General features: G+C 51.8%; 1 protein-coding gene across 1 annotated transcript in view; it reads left to right on the forward strand.

Moving 5' to 3' along the window:
• Nucleotides 1–10,039, forward strand: part of GNAL (G protein subunit alpha L) — a 90,208-nt gene extending 80,169 nt beyond the window's left edge. The window contains exons 6-12 of the mRNA XM_082853006.1: nucleotides 5,478–5,532; nucleotides 6,281–6,354; nucleotides 6,776–6,834; nucleotides 7,093–7,213; nucleotides 7,969–8,099; nucleotides 9,333–9,400; nucleotides 9,876–10,039. Of these exons, the coding sequence (XP_082709132.1) occupies nucleotides 5,478–5,532; nucleotides 6,281–6,354; nucleotides 6,776–6,834; nucleotides 7,093–7,213; nucleotides 7,969–8,099; nucleotides 9,333–9,400; nucleotides 9,876–10,022 (655 nt within the window). The 3' untranslated portion in view covers nucleotides 10,023–10,039. The remainder of the gene's footprint in view (nucleotides 1–5,477; nucleotides 5,533–6,280; nucleotides 6,355–6,775; nucleotides 6,835–7,092; nucleotides 7,214–7,968; nucleotides 8,100–9,332; nucleotides 9,401–9,875) is intronic.
• Nucleotides 10,040–10,619: the final 580 nt, after the last annotated feature.

Raw genomic sequence — 10,619 nt, forward strand, 5'->3', positions numbered from 1 at the left:
CAGCATCACAGTGGGTGCAGGGGCCCTCAGCAGAGCCCAGATGTACCCTCAGGACCACCCTGTCCTCTTCCTTCATCGTGTTTCTCCAAATTGAGGTATTTGCTCCTGCTCTTTAGGGTTTGTACATCCTCCATCCCTCCTGAACGGTGTCAGGACAAACAATTCAGCAGTGTTTGTTGAGAACTGAATACAGTAAAAGATTTGGACTGAGGTGTGTCAGATGCTGGCTGTCTGGGGCTTCTTTCTAGAAATAAAGACATGCTTCTGCCTTAAACGGTCTTCAGTGGAGTTAGGTAGATAAGGCACAAGCAAAAAGAGGAAAATACACAAGTGTACACAGGTGTGATAGAGTCATCAAGATAAGTAATGTCAGTGCTCTTTGCGCACCGTTTTATACCTCAGCTTATACAAGGGGGGAAATCACGATGTAAGTTGTGCTCCGAGCTAATCAAATCATGAAACAAACTACATGGAGGATGGGATTATAGTGTCCTAAAACTGGTTTCTTTTTTCTTCCTTTTTTTTTTTTTTGAAGTAGCACTGGCTTATGACACATAAGTTTCATGTTTACAACATTCTACTTCTGTACACACTACAGCAAGCTTGCCACCAAAAATTTCGTTTCCAGCCATCACCTCACAGTCGATCCCCTTCACCCATTTCCCCCTCCCCCTGCCTCTCCCCCTCTGGTAACCACTACTCAGTTCTCTGTATCTATGTGTTTGTTTTTATTTGGTTTGGCTTGTTCATTTATTTGGGGGTTTTGTTTGTTTTTTTATAGTCCACGCATGAGTGAAATCATACTGTATTTTCTTTCACCATCTGCCTTACTTCACTTAGCATAATACCCTCAAGGTCCATCTGTGTTGTCACAAATGGCAAGATTTCCTTTTTTGTGTGGTTGAGTAATATTCCTTTGTGTGTGTGTGTGTGTGTGTATATATATATATATATAAAATCTTCTTTATCCATTCATCTGTCGATGGACACTTAAGGTTGTTTCCATATCTCAGCTATTGTAAGTAATACTGCTATGAACATTGGGGTGCAGATATTTTCTGGAATTAGTGTTTTTATTTTCTTTGGATAAATACCCGGGAGTGGAATTGCAGGTCCATAAGTAGTTGTTCTGTTTTTAATTTTTTGAGGAGTATCCATACTGTTTTCCACAGTGGCTGCACCAATTTACATTCCCATCAACAGTGTACAAGGGCTCCCTTTTCTCCACATCCTCACCAACACTTGTTATTTCTTGCCTTTGATAACAGCCATCCTAACAGGTGTGAGGTGATATCTCATTGTGGTTTTTGTTTGCATTTCTCTGATGGTTAGCAGTGGTGAGCATCTTTTCATGTGCCTGTTGGCCACCTGTATGTCTTCTTTGGAAAAATGTCTCTTTGGCACTTCTGCCCATTTTTAAATCATGTTGTTTGTTTTTTTGTTATTGAGTCATGTGAGTTCTTTATATAGTGTGGATATTAACCCCTTATCAGATACATGATTTACAATTACCTTCTCCCATTTGGCAGGTTGTCTTCTTGTTTTGTTGCTGGTTTCCTTTGCTGTGCAGAATCTTTTTAGCTTGATGCAGTCCCACTTGTTTATTTTTGCTTTTGTTTCCCTTGCCCGAGGAGACATATCTAGAAAGATACTGCTAGGACCAATGTCAAGGAGCATACTGCCTACGTTTTCTTCTAGGAATTCTGTGGTTTCAGGTCTTGCGTTCAAGTCTTTAATCCATTTTGAGTTTGATTTTTACGTAGGGTGTGAGGTAATGGTCCAGTGTGATTATTTTCCATGTAGCTGTCCAGCTTCCCCAACACCAGTTATGGAAGAAACCATCCTTTCTCCACCGTATGTTCTTTGCTCCTTTGTCATACATCAGTTGTCCATATGTGTGTGGGTTTGTTTCTGGGCTCTCAATTCTGTTCCATGGAATTGGCTTCTTAGAAGAGGTTGGGTTCAATCTGAGGCTTCAAAGAAAAAAAAGTGGGGATTACACAAAGGTCTGAAAAGCGAAAACTACGTGGGGATTTGACTGGAGTGGACGGTTTGACCTCAAGAAGAACAAGGAAGAGATGGGACGCATTGCAAAGGGCTCGGAGGCCAGATTCAGGGTTGACTTCACTGAGGGCGGGAACAGGATGTGAGTCATCAGGTGTGCCATCCAGGTGACGGGAGAGGACAGGCCAGTGCAGGGGAGGAAAAGGCATGATGCTTCTCAGACATCCAAGGGCACGTGGGTCACTCATCCACCCCGGCTCTGGCTCAGTCGCAATCCCGATGCCCAGGCTCTGGTCCGAGGACCACCTCTGACGTGGCCTGGATCTCAGCCCTGCTGCACATTAGATCAGGCTGATGCTCTGTCACTACTGCTAACGTTTTCCTCCAGTATTTTTTACATCAAATTTTTTACATCATCATGAAGTGAATTTCAGTAAGACACTGAGAAAAGGGTTTTACTTGTGTCGATTTAAAAAAATGCACAACGTGAGAGTTGCGAGTTGTTTTATTTGGGGCAAAATGAGGACTACAGCCCGGGAGACAGCATCCCAGATAGCTCTGAGAAACTGCTCCAAAGAGGCAGCGGGGGAAGGTCAGTATATATGTGATTTTGGTGAAGGGGGAATACATGCAACTGAGCACATACTATTTTGCAGAAGGTTTCTGCTAGTCACGAGGAGCAGTCGTCACCATGAAGGATTTTAGTGCTTTTCTAGATATGAACAGATACAAGAATTGGGCTCATAAAATCGGCTTCTGAAAACATCCAACTCTCTGAAGACCTGTTCTGCCAGTTTTTCCTGGAGCACAGAGTGCCTCACTTTTGCTGTCCACCTGAAGTCCTTTCAGGGGGTGTTGACAGTCAGCAGCTGCAGCAGCACAAGAGTTAATCCTTGTAGAGGTAGATGGCAAGTGCCAATGGAAAATGCCAGTTTGTAGTTGACACTTGCCTTGACACAGCTCCGACTTGCTGCATTTTTCATAAAAGAAATCATTTTAAGTACATTTTAATTAAACATCGTTGGTGCCTTTCCTGAGATCCAGTTGTTCAAAGGCATTTAACAGGATAGCTTCATCTTTTCACCATCCCCCCCCTCAACCCCCGCCCCCGGCCCACAAGAACCCGAGTTACTGGGGTGGCAGACAGATGAGAAATGAAGAGTGAATTGCTGTTTCATGCCCATGTCGAGCAGAAGGGGATCCCAGTGGCCAAAATAAAAACACTTCTGTAAACACAAATATCCTCAGCTGTAGCAGGAAACAGTGAAGAGAAATCAAAGTAAATTGCCTTTTAACTGCTTTTCTTAAAGTGACCATAAGGGTGGGGGTGGGGTGACATTTCTTTTTAATATTTATTTATTTGCTTACTTATTTGGCTGCACCGGGTCTTACTTGCGGCATGGGGGCTCTAGTTCCCCAACCAGGGATCGAACCCCGGCCCCTGCATTGGGAGCACGGAGTCTTAACCACTGGACCACCGGGGAAGTCCGGGGGGTGACTTTCTATAATTGTATTTTGTTATCGTTCTGCGACTCTTTATCTAGTGGGAGTGAATGGTCTACAAGTGGAATTCTTAGATCTTGTTAATTTTATGGCATAACAGGCAGTGGTATATTTAGGGACAAAACCTTTTAAATTTTAGTCAGACAAAATTCTGTGCATGATTTGGAAGATCCTTTTACAACTCCTCTCTATATATATTATCTTAAGAGCCCCCGTTTGAAGAAGTCCTACTACAACGTGTGGGAAATACCCCAATTGAACCAAAGATTAAGTCAAAAGTCTGGCAGAAATCAACTGCTAGCCTTTACTCCTTAGAGAGGCTCTCAAATGTCCAGGGAAACATTCACATCTGGGGAATTTTCACATTTTACTTCCATTGCACAAACTTGAAATCCATGAATTCAGAGGACTATTCACCATCAGTAACAATTCAGAAGATGCTCTGGGAAATGTTCACTGATGCCGGTCAGGTCTCAGGTGGTTAAGTACCAGAGCTGGAAGGAACCCTGGACACTCACCCTGGGCTCAGGGGTGGGGACAGATGGTATATCTTTCCTTAGTCGCGGTCAGGAAGTGGTCAGGAAGGTACTCCCACGTGTCCTCGGGAAGGCGGTCTCTGATCTTTCAACAACTTCTGATGTCTTTTTTGTTAACCACACGTCATTGTTTCTACTTAACCCGTTATTACCATCTGAATAGATTCACCCACCCCCTCCACCCTGTCTGCATCGTGTTTGAAATCGGGCGCCTCCTACCCTCTAACCAGGGCTGAAGGCTTCATATTTGGTTTGATTTTCAGTTCCTTCCAGCCCTTTCGATCGGAGATGATCTGTATCTGTATCACCTTCTCATATTAGATGTCCCTGCCGAGAGGACAGACCACTTCTGCTTCAAATTATTACATCCATACACAGGGAAGGGGGGTGGCTCATCTCCCCACCGAAGCCCCCAGGTTTCTGGGCTATAGTCTAGAGTCCCTCCCCACCTCGGCAGACACCCCTCCCGCTTCATCACAGACTCAAGTCTTCTTGCCCCTTTCCTGTCCTGCTAGACGGTCGGGGTGGACTTTGAGGTGCCCTCCACTCCACCAAATGCAAGGCCGGCAAGGACTGGGCCAGAGTGCACTGTGGTTTTCAAACCAGACTCAGCTCTCAGGGGTCCCCTCCTGTGGCTCCTCCGGGGTCTTCTGCACTCCCACCTCCTCCTGTGAGCAGCTCAAGGGCCTGCAGTGCTGGCTGGGGAGGGGGACTGTGTGGAGGTGGGGAGGTGCTCCCCCCTCTGTGCAGAAGCTCACGGGCACACAGGCTGGGAGAAAGGCCCACCATGACTTTACTCCAGATACGGAACAGTGGACCCCGAGCTGTCCAGGCAGGGACTCCGGCCGAGTCTCCCTGATCCAGGTCACATCCACTCTCCCCAGGGCCGGAGCCCCACCTCAGCCACAGGGACCCCCCACCAGGAGAGCCCCACCGGGGCACTCAGAGCCCCGCCCGCTCATCACACACTCTGCTGCCCCCACCCCTCGAGAAGTGGTCCTTTGCTCACTGGTTAACCAGCGCTGTGTCTTCCTGTGTCGGTTGCAGGCTGGGCCTCACAGCCCTCTGCTCACTTCATCCCACAAATATGCAGGGGCTGGGCTGCCCCACAGGCGCTGGGGAAACCCGGCCAACAAGCCAGATCTGCCCTGTGGGTCCCACATTTGGAGGGAGAGACAGACGATAAACAGAAAGACAAATACATGTCAAACCTGTCAAGGGAGGGCAGAGGCCTGGACCCCCGCTCCCCCACCGTGACGGATCAGGACCCTCAGGACTCTGACCTGCTGGGGAGACATGTGTCCAGGAAGAACGCGGGAAGCTGCTGGCCCATGGCTGCCCCGTCCCCCTGGGCTCGTGCAGGCCCTGCACACCTGCCCCCCAGCCCAGAGGCATCCCCAGAGCCGTCCCAAGCATGTCTGGCTTTCTTTTCAGCTTCCTGGAGAGAATTGACAGCGTCAGCCTGGTGGACTACACGCCCACAGACCAGGTAGGTGGGGTTGGGCCGCGACCACCGCCCGAACCGGGGGACACTGTACCCTCGGAGCCCAGCCATGCCCCTCCGGAAGGCTCCCTGCTCCGCCCCCCCCCCGAGGTCTGAGCTTCTGGTCGTCCCCTGGCGTCCATCCCTCTACGAGGCCGACCCTGGAAGCTCAGTTACCCTGGCCTTGAGCCTGCCCCTCGAGTCTGTCCTCACACTTCTCATCGGGCTCACAGGGGCCACCGCCCTCCACTTCCAGAGTCACTGCGGTGGCCAGTTTACATCCTAATAGATCTGGTGACCAGGAAAGAAACCCTGACACCTGACAGGCCAGCAGAGGTGTCAGCCTTGTGAAACTGTACGGCTTTCTCATCATCTTTTACCTTAGAGACTAGAACTGTGAGAGGAGAGAGAGTGAGTCTGATCCGGAGCGGCAGCTGGCGGGACGGGCGCCTCTCCCCAGACACTGGCGGGCTGTTGGGGACATGGTGTCAGTCGGGAACACTCAGGAGTGATTACAAGAAGCTTCTAAAGGAAATAAAAGCAGAGCCATCAAGTCTCCAAGACCAAACCAGTACATTAACTGTGACTTTCTCCGGGGAGCGAGACCAAGAGCATTTGTCTCTTGGTCTCTTAAGTCCTGTTTCTTTTCCGATGGAGAGAATTGCTGTTTGGGACACTCGCAGCCTGTGGCTGCCCCGGGCTGTCCTCCTGAGGACAGGGGTCACTTGTTTGCTTCTTTCTTCTCTGCCCCCAGGACCTCCTCAGGTGCAGAGTTCTGACGTCAGGGATTTTCGAGACACGATTCCAAGTGGACAAGGTCAACTTCCAGTAAGCGTGTGGGCAGGACCCTCCCGCGGGGCCCCCAGGCCTGGGGTCGGGGAAGCGGCCTGGATACCGGGCGATCCCGGGCCTGCAGTGCTGCAAACCCGTGTGCGCGCCCGCAAGCCCAGGTGTCAGTGCAGGGAAGGGAGGCACTCGAGCCCGGTGGCCTCAGTCAGGTGCAGAGGAGGAGGACGCAGGCAAGGGGCTGCCCAGGGGGAAAGAGAGCCAAGCAGCCACTGATAACAGGGCTAAGGGCCGGGATCAGAGAAACACTGGGGTGTGGACACCCATCTGGGGAGGCCCCGCTGGGCCCGTCTGCAAGGTCACCTGGGGAGCAGAGCCACAGGCCAGGGGGAGGGAGACAGCAAAGGGCGGATGTCCTCCCGCCCCCGGCTAACGGCACCCCCCAACCCATGTTCTCCCCCAGCATGTTTGACGTCGGAGGCCAGAGGGACGAGAGAAGAAAATGGATCCAGTGCTTCAACGGTGATTTCTCCCTCTCTCAAGAAAATGGGGACAAACCCACACTCCCTCCTGCTGCTGTGTTTCAGTAGCTTTCAATCCACTCACCTATCAAGTGTCTTAGTCCCATGAATACGGAAGTTAAGCATCCTGGGGTCACACTGTCTCTGCTAGTTTGGGGGCCCCGGGTCAATTCTGCGATCACAAGGGAGCTCTCCCCGGACATGGGTGGCTGTAACTGCTCTAAATAACCAAGGTGTCTCCCCCACTCCTCCCACCCAGACGTCACCGCCATCATCTACGTGGCCGCCTGCAGCAGCTACAACATGGTGATCCGGGAAGATAACAATACCAACCGCCTGCGGGAGTCCCTGGACCTTTTCCAGAGCATCTGGAACAACAGGTGACAAGACAGTAAACTCAGTCTCCCGCTGCGTTTAAAAATGCCTCTGGGCTTGCTTTCATCTTTGTTCTCTGATGGAGTCCTTCCTTGTGATAAATCTTCTAAAACCATAAGAAGCTTCTTTCAGGCCATTTAATGTATAGAGACTTATTTAAGATGGGGGTGTGAAGCTGATGGGACTTTGTCACGAAAATCCAGAACTCTGATTTGGAAGCCTAAGGTTATATACGGTTCAAAATTGGTTTCGTTTGGTTTTTAAAATGCAAAAAGCGCCCATTTAAAACATCCGCTCATGACTCGATGACCCCTGAGCCCCTCCCTCGACTTGTCAGCGAAGTGACAGGTCCCCACCCAGACCCTCAACACCCAGCTCCTCGCCCAAGAGCCGCAGATGCCCTGCGTGACCATCTATTCCGTTTCTGTTGTTGTGAGAGCTTTAACTTCTCCCGCTTTTCTGACCCTTTACTAGTAAATTACACCACATAAATCCGAGCGTATTTATTCCTGACGTGAACCTTGGCTTTGGCGCCAGTACAGCCCTGTGGAGCTGAATCCTCCTCCTGAGAGTTTATCCTCATGAGGGAGTCTTGTGTGCAGATGGAGTGGGGGCTGAGGTTCCGGGGCACCAAATAATCCCAAGCCCGGCGCCTCGTCCGGAGGGCAGCACGTTGTCCTCTCCATGGATAATGCCTGCGACAGAGGTGCCTGCTCAGGCAGTGCACCCACACCTGTGTGTGTTTCCTGCCCCTTTCCAGGTGGTTACGGACCATTTCCATCATCTTGTTCTTGAACAAACAGGATATGCTGGCAGAAAAAGTGTTGGCAGGGAAATCAAAGATTGAAGACTATTTCCCAGAGTACGCCAATTATACTGTTCCTGAAGACGGTAAGATTCCAGAATAAGTATCTTGTGATTAAGGGAAAGAATTGTTCTTTCCATAGCCCTGGAACTGTAATTCCTACGGTTCTGATGAATCTAGGAAACTCAGTTAATTTAGATCAATCTTCTTGACTCCTGCCCCACCCTTAGGTTCTAGAGTATTAAAATGTCCTTAGGGTCCCATTTGTAAAATTTTCAGAGTTCAGCTTGGTCCACGCTGAGCAGGAGGAGGAAGGGCAGCTTGACGTGAATGCGGGGTTTGCAGGGAAGCTCTGCCTCCCGGGGCCCCGTGTCGGTCGGTCCGCCTGGACCTGCCTGCTGACCCCGCACAGTGACTGACCGGGAAGTCGCTGTCTGAGTCACTCCGGCCAGGCCCGCAGGGACGGGGCAGCAGTGACCTCTGTCCCGAGCTGCCCGCTGCCGACCACCGTGTTGAGGCCTCTGTCCCCAGTGATGACTTTGGCCACAGCATGGTGACTTCATCGGGTGACCAGCCGTCCCGGGAGGCTGTGAGGCTCCTGGGACGTGGGAATTTCAGTGCTGAAGCCGGGAAGGTCCCGTCTGGCAAACCCGGAGGAGTCGGGACCCATTTCCAGTGGCTGCTCTTGGGTTTTGAGTTTCCTGGGCCACCAGAGTCTCCAAGGAGGGATTTGCTTATGGCAAAATAACCCCACTCCTCAAGGTTTAATCCCAAACTGGATAAAGCAGGATGAAGGGGGCTCTCCCAGAAACTTCAGTTAGAAGTTAAGAAACCTATCGCGGTCTTTGCACCAACCTCAGCCAGCCTGGCGGGGTGCTTCCTGGGCCCGGGTAGTAGCCGCCGTCTGGGAGCACCCCAGCCCCCATGCCACCCACCCCGCAGCAGCCGGGCCTGTTCTGACCTTTCCTGGGAACCAGCCCCTCGCTCCCCTTACCCTGTCTGGTCAGCATTTTTCCTGGGAAGTCTCAGGATGAGCTGGCAGCCCTCCCTGCAGGACGGTTCACCAGGTGCAGGCGACTGGGGGCCGGCTCACCAGTCAGTGAGACGCTTCATCTGACTTGAGTAGAAGCTGTTCACCCGGCACCAAACAAAAACCACTGCTGAAGTCAAAGTGACCTGGGAGGAGGAGAGAGACGAAGGTCACGTTTCAGTCTTTGGCTGCATGGCCCGTGTGCTTCCGTGCTCTGTGTGCACAGCCTCCATCCAGCTGTATCTGTGTGTCATGTCATTTAAATAAAATTCCCTTTGATTTTCTACAGCGACACCAGATGCGGGAGAAGATCCCAAAGTCACAAGAGCTAAGTTCTTCATCCGGGATCTGTTCTTGGTGAGCATTTTCCTTGCCCTTTGCTGTCCTGCCACCTTAGGGTGACCCCGCTCTTTGCACTTAGTCTCTCACGAGTTTATTTAATCTCCCCCAAACAGTGAGGGATGGGAAGGTGTCGTTCCCTCATCTCATAGCTGAGCACACGGAGGCTCAGAGAGGTCGGACTTCCGACCTCAGGTCACACAACTTCCCAGCAGGAACGGGCAGGGTACAGGCCCCGGGGCAGCACTGAGATGACCGACCCCGCTTGCATGTTGCCTTTCAGTGGGATGCGGGGTGTGGCCTCTCCTCAGCTCAAGGGTCACATGGAAACGGACCTGCTCAGGTTCAGACGTTCCCTTTTTCAAAAAACTCTGTATTTTGAGATGATTTCAAACTTACATAAAAAGTGAGAAATGGGGGCGCTCAGTCCTGACACAGACGCCCCCACCCCCGGCCCTCGGTCCCCCGGAGCTGACGGGCTGCATCTCCGCAGCGCATCAGCACGGCCACGGGCGACGGCAAGCACTACTGCTACCCGCACTTCACGTGTGCCGTGGACACAGAGAACATCCGCCGCGTCTTCAACGACTGCAGGGACATCATCCAGCGGATGCACCTCAAGCAGTACGAGCTCCTGTGAGCCCCCCAGCCCCGCCCCGCGCCCCAGGGCCACCCGGCACAGAGCAGCGAGTCCCCGTCCATTGTGCGGGCTCTCGTGACCTCCGGGCCCCCGGCCACCTCTGCCCCCACCACCCCGCCCCGGTCTGTGTGGGGGTGAGGGGGCCCCGACTCGTGGAGAATGTGGCAGATGGGGAGACGCACTGGCCCAAGCGTGATGGGGCGTCGCCCTTCTGACCCCATGGGCCCACGACTCAGAGGAGCCCCCAAGCCGCAGTGGGGACAGAACCCCCTTCAGTCCTGTCTCCAGGGGCGGCTGGCCTCAGCCTCTGTGTCAGAGCCCCTCTGACCATCCACACATCAGCAGAAACCCCCCCCCTCGCTCTGGCCACACGTGTCCCATCCACGATGGTCCCCAGACTCACGCTGCTCAGGCAACGGCCTCCTTTCATAGGTTCTTTTTGTTGTTTTACTGCTGGTTTATTACACTGTACAGACCACGAAATGTAATATTATTTTGTATAACTACTCAAGGAGAATCCCTGTAGATCTCCGTGCCTTGACTATGGCTGTCCCTGTAAAAGAAACGTGTTTCTGTTGTGCTGAACAGCTGTCATCA

Source organism: Leucopleurus acutus (genome assembly GCF_964270905.1).
Source record: "Leucopleurus acutus genome assembly, chromosome: 13".
Lineage (NCBI taxonomy): Eukaryota > Metazoa > Chordata > Mammalia > Artiodactyla > Delphinidae > Leucopleurus > Leucopleurus acutus.